This window comes from Etheostoma spectabile, chromosome 16 (assembly GCF_008692095.1).
Source record: "Etheostoma spectabile isolate EspeVRDwgs_2016 chromosome 16, UIUC_Espe_1.0, whole genome shotgun sequence".
Taxonomy (NCBI): domain Eukaryota; kingdom Metazoa; phylum Chordata; class Actinopteri; order Perciformes; family Percidae; genus Etheostoma; species Etheostoma spectabile.
In genome coordinates this window covers 9,660,068-9,680,030 of record NC_045748.1, presented here as the reverse complement: position 1 = coordinate 9,680,030, position 19,963 = coordinate 9,660,068, and the positions used below count along the sequence as shown (strand labels likewise).

The window sequence follows — 19,963 nt, the reverse complement described above, 5'->3', positions numbered from 1 at the left end:
CAATCAGAGTGCCATCTCCCATTCCTTTTTAAAGCAAAGCGCGGTTGTACCTTGGCGCAGTGCTTTTTATGGGCATTCATAATATATGATATATATTTATAATATATTATAGGATATTTTAATTGCAATAAATCAACAATTATTAGGCGGCCCCCCTGCAGTAACTCTGAGGACCTGGGAGGGGTCTCGGACCCTCTGTTGAAGATCACTGATCTAAAGATGGAGATGAAGGATGTAGTGGAAGTAAAAAGCACAATATTTCTCACTGAAATATACAGGAGTTAGAGGCTTTAAATACTATAAAATGGAAGAAAAACTGTACTCTAGTGCAGTACGACTACAGTAACTGTACTCAGTTCCACTGTGTCTCTCCCAGGTTTCGATCTCTGTGAGGTGGGTCAGGAGGAGGTCGTGCTGAAGACCGGAAAGCAGGCCAGCAGGCGCATCATGCACTTTGCCCTCCAGTCTCTCCTGGCACTCTTTGGTGAGAAGAATGCAGAACTTTATTTTTCTTTCTTTGTCAAAACTAAGTCTTTTCTCTATTCCAACCAGGCACAGATGTCGCAGACGGATTTCATGAAATGGCGTATGTATGACACGCCAATTCCATTATTGGCGTGTTATCAAGACGCATACTCCATTGACTTACACTACCTTGCGATAGCGTGTTAATTTACGCCGTGGCGAGTAGTATGAAAGGGCAAAAATCCACGTAGGGAGGTTGGTCTGGGTTGTGGAGGGGTAAGACACAGGACTGTCACCCAGGAGACCGGGGATCTTGTCCCGCGTGTCACATTTCCTAAACTCAACCTTCGCTTTCTTTTTGCGATAACAGGGCAAGTGGCGTGTATGTTTACGCCAGATGTATACAGCGTTGGCATAAGATAATTCAAAATGCGTACAGATTACACGCCACTGTCGGAAAGTCGGCGTGTATGTTTACGCAAAGTCATGATGTCATGTTGGATGTCTAGACCGTGTTAGGGAAGCCATAACATCTGGATTGCCCCCTAGTGGCTGGCTGCTGTACGGAAAAATAAATTATAGTACACGTCAAATACAGTCTGTTTGTTCAAGTGTTAATTTTTCTAATAACTTTGGTTTTTATTAGTTATTTGATGCTATAAAAACGTGGTGAAACGAAATGACAGCTGGGAATGAATCTCGATTGGTCGGGTGGGTGTATGGGCGGGACTTTTGATACCGCGCTCACCCCCCCCCCCCCCCCGATCACCAATCCAGAATAACAATATGGCAGCGACTGTATCCGGGAGATTTTGGCTTCACGTTTTTACAGCTGGAGGAAATGGAGACGCATCGTCCATCTTTAGATACAGTCTATACTGCGTATTTACCCTCAAATTAGCAATGCATCATGGGTATTTTTTAAGGGATTACATAGTGAATAATATCAAAATTCACTGTATAATGCACAACTTTCGTGATAGGGAACAATTTTGAAAACAGCTTATGATTCCAACCTAACACCTCTCTCTCTCTTTAGACTCCACAGAGCTTCCGAAGCGCCTGAGCATGGACAGCTCGTCCTCCCTGGAGTCTCTGTCGTCCTCCCAGTCGGCCTCCCAGCCTCACTCGTTGCCCCTCTCCTTCAGCTGCTACCCGCCTCAGCCCTCCTTCTTACCGCCCAGCTGCCCCGACAACCTCTCCTGCGACGCCATCTCCGTCTACAGCCTCAGCTCCCTCGCCTCCTCCCTCAGTTTTCTGTCCCGGCCCGAGCCCACAGGAAGTGACGTCATCAGCCAGCGCTCACATCAGCAGGAGCCGGACAGACCTCGCGGGGGAGGGGGCCTCTACGCCTCGCAGCACCGCCCATCGGGCGGCCTGTCAAGGGGTCGACTGACCAATCACGGAGGAGGGTTGGCGGGAGAAGGGGAGGATGAGGAGTACGAGGGGTACTCCATCATAAGCAGCGAGCCATTAGGACGAGGGAGGAGGGACTGTGACACGCTGCCTCTGCCCGCGGGACACAGACACGGCAGAGGCGGAGCTGGGAAAGGGTCTGCCGGGCGCCATGGCTACCCTGTTACCATTTCCTCCAAGGGAAGCGTCAGCACGCCAACATCTCCGATTAAAGCTCCACCGCTGCCCCTGAAAGTTCCCAGCAGCCCCAAGCCGGAAATGTAAGTTTGATGTTATTGTCAGAAAGAAAGATATGGTCCTTTCTTTAACCCTTGTGTTGTCTTCCTGAAAATCAACACTTTTGTTGACTCTTTTTATCGATGTTTTTAACTTTTTCTTACATTTTTGTCCTATTTTTCAACACTTTTGACGCTTTTTTTTTTCTCACTATTTGGATGTTTTCAACACTAAGTACCACTTACTTATTAACTTTAGTTTTACAGTTATTTTTGGAATTTATGGTCAATAAACCTTGTTTACAGGAAATTATGTTTGAGTTAGAAGAGCAGAAATTAGGAATTATTTAGATTAAAATTAAAGGAATGGATGTTGATGGATAATCACAGACTAGAATATGTCAACTTTTACTCAATACTATTTTGAAGCCACTTCAATTTTTTTTTTCTTCAAATGCTATAAAATTGAATAAGACGCCCCAAAATTAATGAAAGTAGAGATTTGTACTTGGCAAAGAGCGTTGTGTGGAATCAATCATGTTATTTTGGGTAATTACAATTGGGTAGTTAAGAAGAACATTGATAAAGGAAACATGAGGGTAAGCACCTGATAGAGGGATGAACCCCCTGTCTACGTTGTTTAAGCCACGTTAGCTTCATGTCTCCAGGGATAGCGATGTTGCTCCACCACTTTGGTCCAGACTGAAATATCACAGCTACTGGATGGACTGACAGCATGTTGTAGAGACATGCATGGTTCCACAAAAGTATCCTAAAGAGACTCCCTGATTTTTTTTTTCCTCCTGCACCAGCACCAGGTTTCAGTTTTTTATTGTCATATGCACAATAATACAATTCAAAGAAGAAATGGTTGGCAATAAAAACGTTAGACGTCAGGCTCCCTCCAACAATGCTAATAACACATATGCATCTAGAGAAGAAAATCTTAGTACAAATTGAGAATATAAGACATAACATGTGCAGAATTTAAAATACAGGAACAAAATGTAACATATATAAAATAAAATAAACCAGGTTGACATTTGTGTTTTTGTTGGACGTTTAATTGACAGGATTGCTGGGAGAAAGCAATTCTTTCTCGTTTTTTGGCACCTTACTTCTTCGGCAACTTTCAACATCGAAACTTAATTTAAACTTCAAAATGTTGAGCTCATCGTGGACATTATCAGAATTACTTTTTGTGTTTGTATCTTTCAAGCTTTCCTAAATATTTCCTGTTTTCATGAATTTCCTCCAATGTATTAATGTAAATGAAATGGATGGAATAGTCCGAGTCAGAGTGGCTGACATCAAAAACAGGGATTTTACAAAATAAAAAGGTGATTTAAAACAGAAATGAGAAGGAATATTTCTACTCCACTGTCAAATATTTCCACTTTACACCAGGAGAATTTCATGTTCATTCAAGACTTAATAAGGTCAAACTTTTTAAGCAGAAAATGCCCGGGACGCATAAAATAACTCCTTCCTTGCAACTCTGTATCTTTTGGCCTTTTTTGATATTTTGTTGTAAGTTGTTAGAGTTATGAAAGCGATAAGTGTTATAGCTTTTATAGTCTAAGCTTTACACTGGTTCCCAAACTTTTTCAGCTCAAGACCCAAAAGAGAAATTTGGTGTTTCCCCGGGACCCAAATTTACAAAAATACACCATGAATCATTGCAACATCTACACTTTTAAACTGTGGACAAAAGACGGAAAAAACCATGAATTTAAATGTATATGAAGTATATTTATTCCATTATAAAAGTAAACAAAAACAGAAAAGGTCTCTATTCTCCTTTCTGTGTCTCACCCCTTTCTCAACTCATTCTCTTATCCCCTCCTAGGATAAGAGAAGAGAGACCCCCCCCCCCCCCCCCCCCCCCCCCCCCCCCCCCCACAGCATCTGAGCTGAACAGACCAGTGGAGCAAAAAAGAACGCTCATTCACATAAGATTGACATGCATTTTACTCAATAAATATTTTAACCTAATAAAACGGGGCTGCGACCCTAAGTTTGGGAAACATTGGTCTAAGCCATGGATCTTCAACAGGGGGTATGCGACCCCTAGGGGGTCCTTAGAGTCAATGCAGGGGGTCCTCCAAATTAATATTATTGTCTTAACATGAATCCAACATATTAGAAACATATAAGCAAATGTAAATCCCCACTGCTTACTGGCCTTTAGCTAACGTTGTCACTAAGGCCATCCACAGATACAGTGAATCCTAAGGATTCTCAGTATGTTTCACATGGAAACATGATTAATAAGATCATGGCAACAATTAGTGGGCTATTTTGATTTTTTGCATTTTTTGCAAAAACGGAATGTACGAAGGCTTTGGGCCGCCCTACACACTATTATAGGTCCAACTTATTGTTATGCAGCTTAATTTTATACAATAAATGTAGTAGGGGTGCACGATTCAGAAAATTCCATTCAATATTGATTTTTAGGCTAGCAATTTGATTCAAAATCGAGAAAAAAAAATTAAGTAATTTTTGGAATTCTATGAATCGATTTTGAATCGGTAGAGTTTGAATCGATTCATGAATCAGAATTGTTGTTTTTTTTTGCACACCCCTAATATTTAGTCGGGAGTCCATGCTCCGTGTCTTGTTCAGTTAAGGGGTCCTTGGCTTAAAACAGGTGGAAGACCCCTGGTCTAAGCTCATTTGCAACTCTTGTTCCTAGATGGCTTAATTTGAACATAACTAAAATAATTTTGTTTTTGCAGCTCGCATCCTCAGAGGACCGGGAAAGGGAAGATAAGCAGCTCAGAGTCGGACCAGTCGAGCACTGAGACAGACAGCACGGTCAAGTCCCAGGAGGAGAGGACGGGGCCCGTGGGACAGCTGGATCCCCAAGAACTGGCCCAGAAGATTCTGGAGGAGACCCAGAGCCACATGGAAGCTGTGGAGAGCCTGCAGAAAGCAAACATCAGAGGGAAGACAGTGAAGGGGCCGGATGCCAGGCAGCCTTCGCTGTCCACTCCCACCAGCCCAACGTTGACTCCCACTGGAGGATCAAGAGGCTTCCAGCCCTCTGAGACCAGTGCGTTTAGCAGACCCCCCAGTAGGGCGAGTCTAAAGGCTTCCTCTTCTCCTCTTTCCCTCACTGGTCATCTTTCACCCCTCTCCCCTTCGGTTTCAACACCTCCCCCAACTCGGCCTAAACCCCCATCCCGCTCCTCGTCGCTGCAGAAAATCAGCTCCGGCTACAACAGCCCAGCTCCTTCCTCCCCTTCTTCATCTCTCTCTGTGACAGAGCAGGCCTGGCCTTTCCCCGCCGTCTCCCCAGATGTGCATGTGCGGTCTCAGCTTAAACTGAAATACCCTCCCTCACCTTACACCGCCCACATCTCACCTTCACGCTCTCCTGCTGACAGCGCCCCATCGCCGGCCTTTTCCTATTCCTCCGCAGGATCCGTTTCGGCCTCCTCCAGCCCTGCAAACACGCCCGAACTCAACCAGCCAAAACGGGACAATAAAGTCCAGACGATTCATAATTTAAAAACCTTCTGGGCCAACGCTGGCCAGAAACACGAGGAGCCCTGCCCTGCCACTTTACTCCGAGGTGGGAATAAAAAAATGAGCACAGTTCAGAACGATGTGTTGGGTTTGCTTAATCTCTCGCCTAGACACGAGTCTGTCAGCAAAAAGGTAGACGCATCCGGGGATCATCACACTGGCGACAGACAGAATGGTCACCAAATACTGGAGGCTAAACCTCCTCCACCTCCATCGTCGAACTCTAAGGGGGGCATCAAAGTTCCCACTGGGAACGGCTACAAGTTTCTCTCCCCTGGACATTTCTTTCCCTCCTCTAAATGTTAGGAGTCGGGATATTCGCCATGTTGAACCCAGAGCCCGAGGGCCAATCTTCGGCTCTATTTTTTTTTGGTGTTTGTGCTACGACAGAAGCTGTCCATTTGTCAGCTAAATACTACCACGTTTTTTTTTGTTTTTTTTTTAGCAATACCTGCTGAAGACTATTATATAAAAAAAAAAGTACTGTTTCATACTGACAATGATTTTACACATCACTACTTTTTGTGTGAGGGGATGGTAATGTTTTGAATGTGATGATTGTGCCTTCTGGAGAGAGCTGGAAGGACGAATAAATGACTGAGAGAAACGTTGAGTCTCTGGCTTTAAATGTGTTTTCATGACTGACTAGAGCGCATGAGTCTCCATGCCTCCACGTACTGCACTCCCAGTCTGTTGACTGAACGCCTGAGGAAAGGAGAACGTCTTCTGTCGACCTAAATGCTCGCTATATTTGTGTAAGTTGACCTGAATATGATCTTGATTGGGTTTTTTTTGTGTGTAATAATTATTGTTAAATGTCATTATCAATGCTTACCGGTTGTCATTCATTTTGTAAAGTAATCTGTGTTTTCCAGTTATTATTATACATTTTATAAAGACAATTAAAGGAAGATGTAAGGAAAAGATTTTTGATATTTTTTATTGGAGATTTGATTTCATGTGTGATTGTCAGCATGGTACTTTTACTGTTGCTGTTCAGTGTGTCAGTGATTTTTATAATCTACAATTTCACAGAGGTGCCAGAATCCTATTTAGAAATATCTCAATTCGCAAGAACTGAACCAATAAAAATGTCCCTTTACTTGTTTTGTTTTCATGACACATATCACGCCTCTTTCCACTTAATTAACATAAACAGTAAATCTTAGATTAGATTTCAGAAGTAGTAAAATGTATCTATAATTCTGCAGAAACTCCAGTCCAGTGGTAAAAAGGGAACTTAGTACATTTACTCAAGTACTGCATTTAAAGGCAATTATAGGGTTACTTGAGTATTTCCATTTTAAGATATAAACCTCTCCTCAACTACTCTTTGAGGAAAATATTTTGCTTTTTACTCTGCTACATACATTGAATTGCTATATAGTTACTTTCTAGATTCAGATTGTGATCAGTTTATAAAATATGAAGCATTTAAAAATGTATTTGCCTAACCATATAATGAAATCAATCAATAATATCTCTTGGAATGGGAGGATCACAATCAAAGTAAGCAACAGTAAATCTTTCCAAAACTTCATCTTACATTCACAAATGTGGAATAAGTGTATTTGTAGTGACTCTTCTCTCTTGAAAAATGTATAACTATTTCATAATATATTTCATTATATCAATTTCGGTAAACCATTTGTTCAAATGAATATTTTGAAAACATGTTCATATGAGACCATAGACCGTTAATATTAAATATATTATACAGTCTATGTGTGAGACAGTGTAATGGATTTTCAGCCAATCGGATTGTTCCTGGAGGGCGGAACAAACTTGTTGATAATTCTAGCTGGTGTCCACTCGCAGTGCGCAGGCGCAGCCCGGGTGACGAAGATGGTGCTCATCAAGGAATAGTGAGTCTGAAGTGTTTTTTAAAAACGTCTTTTGGTGCATTTAGAGGCGCATTTCTCCCCATCCGAAAGCGTATTTATGAGGAGTAAACGTGTGTATCGTGTAGGATGGTCGATCGCTGGATTTTTCAGTCACGTCGCACGTAAAAAGCCAGCTTTGAGCAGGGTGGATCAAGACGTGGATAACGGGACACACCGGTCTTTTTTAGGCGTTGCTAGTGCAAGCTAACGTTAGCCATTGAGCTGTAGCAGCAGCGGGATAATTAGCCTCTTAATGCAAATGAGCTACACAAATGGACTCGCTGGTTAAGCACAAACAACATGCACATTCCGTTAATGGACATGGCTTTAATTGGTTTAATATATCACCACCATTGACGTAGCTAGCCAGTTAGCATCGTGTCACATAGCTATGTAAAGTGACGTTACGTTACGGCGCTGAAGTTAGCTTCCGATCGAAGTTAAGGTTAAGGAAAACAAAACTTGCAATGCTGAGCGACTGTTTCTCCGTTTTAGCACCTCTTCTCATGTTATTAAAGCGTGTTAGACATTCAAGAAAGCATTTAAGCTGTCTGAAAGGCACTTAGGGATTTACGAAAGCTTTATTCTATTAGTGACAATGCTAAAAGGGGACATTTTAATTTAATTGCTCGCATGAAGACCACACAGGATCGGTCCTTATTGAAAACCACTATCCATAGCTAGCTAGATAGACTTGTTAAATCAAGACTTAATTATCCCAGAGAGGGTAAAAGCTCTGTAAAACGCGTCTGTCCATAGTGGTTTTCAGCGAAATCTCTCTTTGCATTTTCACAAATGGAATAAAGCTTTCACGAATGTGTTATGAAGACTTTTAGCTTGTTTTGGATAGCGAAAGGGATCAGTCGCTCCTCGATGCAAGTTATGTGTATCTGAACATTAACCACCGACCGAAATCTGACTTCAGCGTCGTCGTAATGTTAAGCTTTAGTCCCGTGTGTGACAGATTAGGCTTCGTCGGATTTACCGTTCATGCTAGCTGTTGCTAAATTAGCATGTAGCAGCCGGCTAGCTGCTAGAATTATTCTGACAACGGTGTTCATTACAGTAAAGCACACATCTAACATTAGCTTACTGCTAAGTTGTTTTATGAGCCATGAGCATAGCGTTGACATACAGTTCGGCAGTTAATTATGCTCCAGTATTTACCCAAATCACGGGGCAGTTGTACCCTTTAAGCTACAAGCTAGCTTGATTTTAGGGAAGGACTAGTTTGCAGTTACTTTTATTAGCGCTAGCATTACAGAGTTAGCTATTTAACTGGGCGGCTAATACTAACATAAACTGCATCATTAACACAATTAATCATCATAGTTCAGCCCATAAATCTGCTGTATTTGAACTGTGAGGTGGTCGTTTTTACCCACTTTCTGTCTGCAAAGCTAACTAGCTTTTACTGTGTAGCTAACCTACGTCCGCTCCGGATAACGGGTACCTGTAGCGGTGTGATGTTGAACTAGCCTTGGGTAACCCAGGCCCCCAACGTGGGGTTCGGGCCCCAGAGGTCCTTATGGGGGGTTCAGTGGGTCCCAAGCACAAAAGAGAATAACATTTGGTTTCTGTAATTCCATCCAATGACGAAATGGATGACCATTTGGTTATGTGTTTATCAGACACGTTCTGTGATAGAACATCTAAAAGCAAAATTCCTGTAAGACAGGGGCCCCTGGGACAAAAGTGGTCCTTGATGTAAAAAAATGGGAACCACTGGGTACGCCCACTCCCCTGTGTTGTGTACAGCAGCAGTGCTAACGTAAATCAGGACAAATCTGGTCAACACTAAATGCTTTTTAAACAACATGGATGTGGCAAAGTTTGGGTCTATGTTTGATTTGAGGTATCATCATTAGCGTACCATTTATTCAGCTGTATAGGACATATGTCTGTAAACTGGCATGATGTGTTTCTACAGCTGAGATATGTTCATAACCATGTAATAATTATAACTATTTACAGTTACAAACTGCTCTAACAAAGTACATGAGACAAATCTATACAGTAAGAAGCAAAACAAGATCTATAAAATAATAAAATGAATATGAAATTGGCCAGCGGTCAGTTAAAATCCAGTTTTAAAAGGAGCATTTTTACCTGAGGTGGTGTTGACTAATTTTCCCAAATCTGCTCTCTAGCGTCTCACTGTAGAACAATATATTGTCTATCTTTCTCACCATATAGTCAATAAGCAAACAGATTTTCCTATCACCTCATGTCTTCACATTTTCCAACTGTCAATTTTGAAAATTGTGGCTCATTAACGTCAATAGATTTATAGCAGGCCTCTTGTTTAAAAGGAGCTTAAAGATTAAGTTGTAGATGGAAAACATGATTAGACATTTCCTAACCTAGAACAAGAGCTGGACTCGGAGGAAAATGTATGGGCCTATATGTTAAGGAGCTCATGAAGAGAGAAGTACATTAATTATTAGTGTCGCCAATTTATTTTCTGATGGCACCCATATAGAAATGAATAATTGAGAGCGCTCTGTCACACCTCAATGGTCGTCTGTGTTGGTTGTGTAATTAGTGATGCCTCAGTAGGATTTTATTGGAAATATCTACAAATCTCCCGGAGTTTTCCCATTCACGGGAAAGCTACTGTGTAAAAAAACTGTGCAGTAAATACCAATTTGTTTACTCCAACTTCCTATTTATCCTATCAGGTTTGTGTCTGCATCAATTCAAATGTGATCATTTGTGCAATCCCAACGTTAAAAATCTCAAACCCATTTTAATAGAAGGTATTATTGTCCTATTGGGACTTAAATTAGTTTCACATGCTGTAAATGCAATACAATATGGACATGGCAGCATTACATACTGTAAAATGTACTATTTACATAATAATGTGAGAGCACGTTGTTAGCACTGTTGTGAAACTCAACTGTTGGTTACGTTCCAAAGGCAAGCGTTCTGCGATACATTCAGGTGCGTTAAGTCTGCACAACCACGTTACCTGTGCCGTGTCTGTCCTGTCTGCAGTGCCACATAGAGGACTTACACCAGATCTTACATAAGGTTAGCTGGACTACAAGACCTCTTGAACTTTGCTAGGTCAGCCTTTTGTTGAATAGTTCTGCCCTTCATAATCCTGCAGAGCTATTTCCAGTGCACACCCTCTCTCTGCTGCGGTTGCTCTGTTTGACAGAGTGAGCGCTGGCAGATGTAAACACAGGTAACTTCGGTATATAATGAATCTATGACACTGAATACTAAGGACTCAAAGTGCCAGCCATATGTTTGTGTCACTGGCTACGTTACTGCAAGTTTTTCTAAGCACAACACAATCACTTTTTTTTTTTTTTTACAGTGAGTAATCGATAACTGATTAATCATTTACACCTGTAACCTGAGGAACAGTGGATCCTTTTATTGTGTAATTTTCAGCAGTTGGACATATCGCAGGCCTTCACATTTCTATTGCCTGACTTGATCTCATGTAGAAGCAACACAGATGACTATGATTAGATATATTTTCCCCTTTTGGAGCCACTAGTGAAATGGATGGTGCAGAAAACAATACCATTTAGAAAACAATAGTGAATACCATAGAAAAACAACATGGAAGCAAATACCCCTGATTAATTTCCCATCTCGTGTTGAAATCTAATATATTCAGGGGAATTAACAGGTGTGTAGACTTTGTGTCGAGTGAAAGCTCTCGGCTCTTCCTGGCACTGGATTAAAAGCCCTCTGGTGTAACGCGGTCACAGTGCTTGATCTCTCTACTTCACAGCCTCGTGCAGTGGATGCTGTTGGACGTTTAGCCAGAGCCAACGTGTTAATGTCTCTGTTATAAAAGCCACACGGCAGCAGGAGCCCAGACCACCAACACTGACTGCACTCTGCCGTTTGGTTTTTCCTCTCGTTGCATGACCGTCAACGACCAACTCGGGATGTGTTTTTAAAAAAGGAAAGATTTATCATGACTGGTTTATTTATAAGTACGATCAGTGTTTTTGTCTTTTTCCCTGAGGAAAATTAAAGCTGGTAAATGTTTTAGCTGGGTGATTAGGATGTTATCGATTTGAAGTATTGATTATCTACAGATTTATATATGTATGTTTTTCTTATTGGTTTAGTCTATAAATTGTCTGAAAATACAAAAACAAGCTCAGATTTATTTTTATTTTGTCTGACAGGCAAAACCAAAAGATACTCCGTTACAAAGACGTGGCCTCAAACACAAAACACAATCCTGACAATTAAGAAGCTGGAAACGATGAATGTCCAGTTGCAGATTCATTTTCTGTCAATCAATTGTTTCAGTAACGCTTATAACAGATTATAAGCATTATTGGCCACGTCCCTTTTAAAGTCTTTAACAATTTTTTTTAATAATATATTCTCCATGTCTCTCTTAATTCTCTCGGTTAAAATAATTACGTTGTATAGGCCTAATTGCTTTCAAGTTGATTAAATTACAGACCCTTTTGAAGGGGCTTTCAGCCCTGAATTGAGCGTGTCAGAGCGTTTTATATTGAGCCTGTGCACCGCCCCCGGCAGCTCCATCAGTCGGTTGAGGGTGTGGTGCTGAATCGGCCCATTCTTTGCGCGGGATATGTGTGAATTTGGAAAAGGAGGAAGAGGAGGTGCTGCAGGAACAAAGTTCCCTTATCACTGTGACTGCATTTCTATTGCTATGTTTCTGTTTAAAAACCAATGTCTTTGGCTCCGTTTACGCTTCCCATTCCCACCGCTCTGGCGTTTCCGAGCCCCTAAACCGGAGACCTTTTGAAAACACTTCTGAGACCCCGTTTTGGTTGTGTTGCCGTCTCGACGGCAGCAAACGGAGACCTTTGTCAAACACCAATATTCACTGATTGGGTCATTACGTCTTGGCAAAGATCCTCTATACCAAAGAGAGCGCATTTCAAGCAGCGCCGGTAGGAAACGGCACACACTTCCTGTTTCCTAAAGGGGCGTGGCCTCGTTTGAACATTGTCTGTGTCATACTTGAAGTGTTGCCACTTTTGTGTCCAAGACACAGCAAGATTTTTTTGGGAATATGTCTATAGTGTGACGTTGTGCAGTCTGATCCTGGCATTACTTTAAACGCAGATAAGTTCTTCTACTGGAGCTAAAGACACTTGGCTCAAATTAGGGCTGCACCATATAAGGGAAATTATCCAATTGCGTCTATTTGTGATTGATATTGCGATATGATTGACGATATTAGAGGGAATGATGATTTTTTTGTATTATTATTCTCATTTTCATTGAAAAATATTCAAATCTAAAACCTGAAAATGATTTATAGTGTGATCAGTATTTTTTCTTTAGTCTGTAGGATACAATTTGCAGGGCGGGACGTCTCCGCAGCACCACAGTACTTCATTCAGAATGGTTGGACACATATTTGCCTTTAGCAAAAACTGGAGCCCCCCCCCCCTGCGATTTGCATATTGCAGTACTCCATATTGTGATTTGTATTGTAATCCTGGTCATGCTGCTGATTGAGCCGCTGCTCTAGCCGTGTCTCTTTGTAACTGTAAAAGTGAATTCGTACTTGGTTTCCTTTCCTTTTTTATAATGAAATAACTGGACAGTGTAAAGTACATTGTGACCAACCTTAACTTAATAAAAGCACGACAGTCCAGTCCGTCATATTGACATGAGCGAAGACCGAGACAGATTTTGTATTGGAGTTTTTCAAGGCCTGATAGTTGCTGCGTGAGCCCTTATTAATTGGCTATACAGTATATTCTGATTATCCTCAGAGTGCTGCCTGGTTTCACAATGAACGCAGATAAAGTCGTGACTTTAGGAAGCCCTGTGCTTCAATTCCTATTTCCATTTAGTCTTGCCGTGAACACAAAGTCCCTCTGACTGCCTTCCTTATTAACCCGTGGTCCTCAATTATGAGGAGCTGTTGTTTCTTTATAATTGGGGTGCAGCGCCAAGGAATGATGTCTCTAAATGACGTCCTTTTGGGGACTAACGCAGGGTTTTAACATCCAGACTCTGAGACAGATTTTCCTGTTTTATAACAAAGCCTCTTCATTTTTCCCCCAAAGATGGTCAGAATAAGGTTTATCCGCAGCTGCATGCCAATAATGTTTAAGTGCTTTTGGCATTTGTTGTAATTTTAGTATATAAAAAAGGAATAGTTAGTGCAAAGTCACAGGGGTATTTAAGTTTTATTTAACTAAAAGGTGACCACTAACTTCTCCCCAGGCTCAACCATGGACCGTTTCAAATCCTTAACATTTATACATCTTCTCCAGTATTTTACCCCCCTATTTACACACAAATGTGCTAAACTTGTTTGTTTCTCTCTCCATTTCCTGCCCCACCTCTCCCTTGTTTCCCTTCTCTCAGCCGTGTAGTGTTGCCAGTCTCTGTGGAAGAGGTGAGTAATCCAAAGGGAGGCATCCCAATGTTCCCTGTACAATGTCCTGCATATTACCAGTTACAGCATGTTGGGATAGTCATGGTGTTGTATTTGATTTCCCCCGTACACAGAATGCTCATCCACTCAGGCTTTTCCGTCTGGGTCACACACCAAGACAAAATAGCCTTTGTTAGAGCGCCCTGGTGTTGGTGTGACAGGCTGCTGCTGGTGTTTGCAGACAGAGTTGGACTGGACTGTGAGCTCAGCTTTTTAAAACTACAATCTCTCTTGTCATCTTTCTCTTAACAGGAATCACTTTTTTTTATGTGTGCAATCCATGTTCTTGTCTGGCCTCAGTGAGTTCAGTGAGCCCAGACCCCAGTGTGATATCCAGGGACATCATACATTGGCCCTATTTCACAGCCCTTTCTGAAAGGGAAAAACACAAAGTGGAGCATTTAGTTAAGCTACTGATCATTGCCCTTCATCTTCCTGCGAGCTTTGTTTTCTTATAGTCCAACATGCCAGTGTTTCCTAAGTGAGCTGGCTTTTTTATTTGTAGTTTCTTGGATTTAGGGTTGGCATGTGTCGTTGTTTTTTAGATTTGTTTCCTGTAGAATAAACACAACCATATAATCATAAGCCTCCCCCAGGGGGACAAAATGTATCTCTCCCCTCCATTCCCCTCAAAGTGATCAATACTTCACCAATAGACCATTATATTACATACCTAGTCTCGCGTTGCCAGACCTTTGTCGTGGATATAGACTATTACATGCTGAAATAGAAGTTTTTTTTTGTTTTAAGTTTTTGGGGGGGGGGGCTTTTCCGCCCTTTTAAAGAAGTGGAAGACATGCAGGAAAACCGTCACAGGTCGGATTTGAAAACTGGAGTGCCATATTATGATTATTGAGTATACCATATTAAACATTTAAGAGAAAAGCTGGGCTTCTTTTGGGGGGGGGGGGGGGGGGGGGTCAGTTTGAGGCAGTTTGATTGCGTACTGGAGGGTTGTTGGTTCAAGAACACATGCGGACCAAGCATGGTGGTGGACTGGTAGCTGGGAGGTGCCAAAGCACCCTGTCGCACGCCTGCCAAGTGCTCTTAGCAAGGCACTCAACCCCCAACGCCGGGGGGCCTGTCCATCGGCAGCTGTAGCCCCCTCACCTGTTGTGTGGTGTGTGTTGGTGTGTGTGGGTGTGTGTGGTGTGTGTGTGTGGTGTGTGTGTGTGTGTGTGTGTGTGTGTGTGTGTGTGTGTGTGTGTGTGTGTGTGTGTGTGTGTGTGTGTGTGTGTGGTGTGTGTGTGTGTGTGTGTGTGTGTGTGTGTGTGTGTGGTGGTGTGTGTGTGTGTGTGTGTGTGTGTGTGTGTGGTGTGTGTGTGTGTGTGAGATTCAGGCCTGTGTATAAAATGAAAACATTGTAATTTCTATCGTGGGATTAAAAGTTTCAATTATTATTATTAATAATAATTCTTGAGTTGAATTAAGTTGAGTCTAGGAGTTCCTGTGCAGCCTCTAGTGGCTGTTGGTGTTACTGCACCCTTGAAGCACCTGCCTTTCCTCCAGGGATCTTTGCCTATTCCAGCAAATAATTACAGGATGTGTGTCTGTACTTTTAAGGTGATTTATTCCCGGCGTGTTTTCTTTTCTCCTCCGTTTTTCTCGCAGTATCAAGTAGGGCAGCTGTTCTCTGTGGCCGAGGCCAGCAAGAATGAGACCGGAGGAGGGGAAGGCATCGAGGTGCTGAAGAATGAACCTTATGAGAAGGACGGGGAGAAGGGACAATACACACATAAAATATACCATCTAAAGAGGCAAGTCTTTGGAACAAAATCTAAAGTTCCCTTACGAGTGAGAGCATTTGTACTTCTGTTTGACCGTTTTTCCAGAAAATCATTCAATACCCCTGAGTTCACATGTTCATAGGGTGGACAAAATAATGGAACAACGTCATATATTGACTGCTAAGCTTGGTACTGTTTGGCATAATGTGTAAGCTTTAAAGAAACATACGTACATGCAGCAGTTAGTAGCTGCGATTAAAAGCTCACTGATGGCGATGGAGAGATGAACATCTGCCGCCTTGGTATTTACCAGAGAATTGGGGTAACGGTACCTAGAAAAATGTATTATTTATAAAAACCCGCTTCACGAAGCCGGCATTTATGGCATAGGTATCACCTTTTGGCCAACGCCCTGGACAAGTAACCTAAGTAGGTAAGGCACATAAAACCAGGAGCCCTGGCAACGGAAACAAGATCTGAAATGTTCGCCTCCATCTGGACGTGTTCGTTGGGATCGCAGGCTGCCAGACGCCAGCTGTGACATCTGATGGTACAACTGTTCTGGCTGCTATCTGAGGGGAGACATTAGGTGTTGATGACTACTCTGCATGCCAATAGTAAGCAGCCATTTTACTGAACCAGCTCTACCTTAGAATACATTCCTGCATAAGCCTCTCTCTATTTCAAAATAATATCCACACACACACACACACACACACACAGCCAAAACAAAACAAGAGTAGTCGGTTGAAATCGGATACCTTTTTAATGGCATATATCAGGGTATTCAACTTAAATTGCCAGAGGTCGGGCACCCAAATAGCTCAGTTGGTAGAGCGGGTGTCCATGTATAGAGGTTTACTCCTCGGCGCAGCGGGCCCGGGTTCGACTCCGACCTGCGGCCCTTTGCTGCATTTCACTCCCCCTTTCTCTCCCCTTTCATATTTTAAACTGTCCGTTCAATTAAAGGCCTAAAAAAAATCTTAAATTGCAGGAGGTCAAGAAAGTCAACCTTCCACCCCCGCTGAGGTCAGAATTTGATATCTACAAAGATATAATAATAATAATAATACGTAAGGAATAATTTTAGTCAACATTCTTAAACTCAAAGATGCAAAAATGCACTGGCTATTATGAACATATGATGAAATAATCTGAGCTTAATCACTTAGATAAAAGATAGAAGTACAAGCTGCCTAGGTTAAAAAAGGCAAAAATACAGTGCCTGTATTGAACAAGCATATGATAACTGGAAAAACACACACACACACACACTGTATACCCGCTTTGCGCTGTGAGAGAGTGAGACAGGACTCGTATAGATCGCTCTTATTAGGCTTTGGGCACATAGTTTTTCAGTGTCCTGACCTCAGATTTCTCCAAGTGTACTTGGAAAAGTACTTTTCTGTCCACTGATCTCGGAAGACTCAGTTTTTACTGTCAGCTTTTCTGTATTTTGACAATGCCATGTTCTTTTATCGTATTGGGTACCTGTGTGCCTCGGTCAGCTCGCGGCTCTCCTGCGTGTTTTTGCAACCTAGCAACAGCAACAAACAAAAATATTTCTTTGACCAGGTAAATGCCCATTAATTGATATATATTTTTTCCCCGGTTTTGTTTAAAAGGCTTTGCGGTGCTGATGGAAGCCTCCTGTGGTCCGGTTTTGGACCGGAGTCCACCAGTTGTTGACCCCTGGCATACGTCATTAAAGGAGCAAAGGCCACTTTGTGCAAAATAGAGACCCTCAAATAACTTAAGGCCTTTAAACCTAATCAAAGGATTAGTATTCCATCTGTTTAAATAACATCTACAGAGCAGTACGAGAAGTGAAGCTGTTCTGGAGTCGTCCTGCTTCTTGCCAGGTGTTTTCTCTTATTTTGTCCACCCTCTGTATGTTGCGTGACTGGTTCTTTGACACTGCAGGAAGTAGGTGTTGGGGTAGGCACGTAAGCGTTTTTTCCCCAGCTGAAAACCCAGAGCTGGGAGCGCTTTACAGACACAGGGACCAGGAAAAAGTAATGTGTGCTCCGCTCAGTGCAGAATAGATGTTTAGTGCTCGTCATGCTGTTGTTGTTGTTTGTAGCGTTGTGTAAATACGCTACGCTTCCATTGCAAAGAAATAAAAAAAAAAAACACTCTGGTCGACACGGCCCCTTAGCCCTGAAGATGCTAAATTGTCATTTTAAAGTAGAGCCTGACCAATATATCAGCTGATATTAGGCATTTCCTGATAAATTGGTATCAGCATTTATAATGCCCAATTTTTTTATATTACATTTTTGAAATATTCATTCAGATAAACGAATATTAAAAAATAAAAACGGACTGTTAACCATGTCACGAGCGTTGGCGTTGCGTAGTCTGTCCACCAGAGGGCGCTCTAAAACTTTTTGTTAGTGTTTTTGATTTAGGACTTTAAGTTTCATATCTTAAGTTTGTACTTTTATACGTTTTTTATTTATCAGACTTTTAACATATTTTGATGTTCTTTTGTGACAATAAAACAAATGAACTTATAAATAAGTGCAAATAACATATGTTAGGGAAATCTGTTTATGTTTTGTAACTCGTTTCTGGATTTTTTAAAAATAGTCACATATATTTAAATCATCAAATATTCGTATCGGTCTGGTTCTATTTTAGAGGACGTTTTTAAGTACCCAGTCTGCTCCAGATCTATGGATGTTTTCTCTCTGACGGGCCGTGGACTTGATTGTCTGACTTGTTTTTCTCCCCCTGCAGTAAAGTCCCAGGTTATGTGAAGATGATTGCACCAGAGGGAGCGTTAGTTTTTCACGAAAAGGCTTGGAACGCCTACCCGTACTGTCGCACCAGTAAGTTCACGCTGAAGAATGAATCAATTCCAGATGATGAACATGAAAAAGATCGTAGTTACAAGAAATCACGGCATCACTTAGATCCTTTGATGTACTTACTACATGAGTGTATTTTCCAATATGTAGTGTGAAAGCTTGTCAAAGATGAGAAATGCCAAACCTGATTTTGTATACTGATGCTTTTTTGTTTTGTTTTTGTGTTTCTTTCCCTCCCTCTCCTTCCTCTGCAGTTGTGACGGTGAGTTGCTTTTTCCAAGTTTCTCTTTAAGACCTGCTCACACCAGAGAGTAAAAAATTAATCTGCATACCTTCATAGTATTTAGTTCTTGTTGTGACAACATGGCAAACCAACCACAAACATGTCAGCCAGCTGGGAACATGCTAGCACTAGTCAGTCACAACAGCTCTCAGATTCTTTCTGTTTTCTCTCTACTGGGCTGGAATTGTTCATAATTTCATTTAATAAAGAGTTGCTGAATGGAGGGGGGGGGGGGGGGGGGGGGTCTCAGGGATTACTAACAAAACAACCATAAACACCCAATTGTACCAGTGAGTCCTGTGCTTGGCTGTCCAGAACATCCGTTTTTTAGGAGCACTTTTTTTTTTTTTTTTAAACCCACAGGGAGGTTTTGCAAAAGTGAATGTTGTGCACAGCTTAAAATGATGATGGTTCCTCCATGCACCCCCCCCCCCCGGCTCGTGCTCCTCAAACGTCAGCACTGTCGAGACGGCTCGGGTCTATGGTGCAAAATGCATCTCCGACTTCAACGGATTTGAATTGATGCAGAGTTTTACAGAATTACCTCGGCCCTTGCGAGTAAAAATCACAGAAAATATAAAGCAACCATTCATTTTAATGGAACTCCAGTGAGATTTTTGCTGTTTTTAAATGCTGGTGTAACGTGGCCTTTTTTAGGTTGAGATTTACAAATGCATACACACACACACACACAGATACTGCTGAGTGTATGCGACAGCCTTTACACCAACACACCTGTCTTAAGTGTTTTCCCAGCTCAACATTGTTGTGGGTTACCTGCACACTAAGTGCTGTGGCGGTGGTTAAAAATAGTTGTGAGCTGAGCCGCCTCGCTAGCGTTGTTTCAGAATTACCATCGCTTGGGTAATTGGATAGAGCTGCAGGGTTTAACTACACTCCGAACTCACTCTCAGAATCCTCCATCCGTGGTGATCTCTGGGCCGTTGGTCTCGGCCGAGATTAGCTGCACTGCAAAATGTGTGTTTTTGGCCCCTGCGTGATCTCCGCGTGTTTTCTCTCCTGCTTTACAGAACGAGTACATGAAGGACGACTTCATGATAAAGATCGAGACGTGGCACAAACCTGACATGGGAACAATAGAAAACGTGAGTGAGCAGACGACCCAGTGGGTCGTTGGTGTTGCAGGGGTCGAGCTGGGCCATATGAAGAAAATCCAATATATCAATGTCAATATTGCAGTGATATTGTAAGGCTTTT

At 42.0% G+C, this 19,963-nt stretch overlaps 2 protein-coding genes across 4 annotated transcripts in view; both read left to right on the top strand.

Annotated features, from left to right (window-relative positions):
* Positions 1 to 6,413, top strand: part of ttc28 (tetratricopeptide repeat domain 28) — a 145,557-nt gene extending 139,144 nt beyond the window's left edge. The window contains 3 exon segments of the mRNA XM_032539214.1: positions 377 to 484; positions 1,505 to 2,141; positions 4,838 to 6,413. Coding sequence (XP_032395105.1) covers positions 377 to 484; positions 1,505 to 2,141; positions 4,838 to 5,936 — 1,844 coding nt within the window. The 3' untranslated portion in view covers positions 5,937 to 6,413.
* Positions 6,414 to 7,422: 1,009 nt separating this feature from the next.
* pitpnb (phosphatidylinositol transfer protein, beta) overlaps positions 7,423 to 19,963 on the top strand; it is a 29,003-nt gene continuing 16,462 nt past the window's right edge. For all 3 annotated transcript variants that reach the window (XR_004335566.1, XM_032539198.1, XM_032539199.1), the window contains exons 1-6: positions 7,423 to 7,495; positions 13,853 to 13,883; positions 15,534 to 15,679; positions 18,392 to 18,483; positions 18,717 to 18,724; positions 19,777 to 19,851. Coding sequence is in view for 2 of the 3 variants with exons in the window: in XM_032539198.1 (XP_032395089.1) it covers positions 7,476 to 7,495; positions 13,853 to 13,883; positions 15,534 to 15,679; positions 18,392 to 18,483; positions 18,717 to 18,724; positions 19,777 to 19,851 (372 nt within the window). In the remaining variant the exon portion in view is untranslated. The remainder of the gene's footprint in view (positions 7,496 to 13,852; positions 13,884 to 15,533; positions 15,680 to 18,391; positions 18,484 to 18,716; positions 18,725 to 19,776; positions 19,852 to 19,963) is intronic.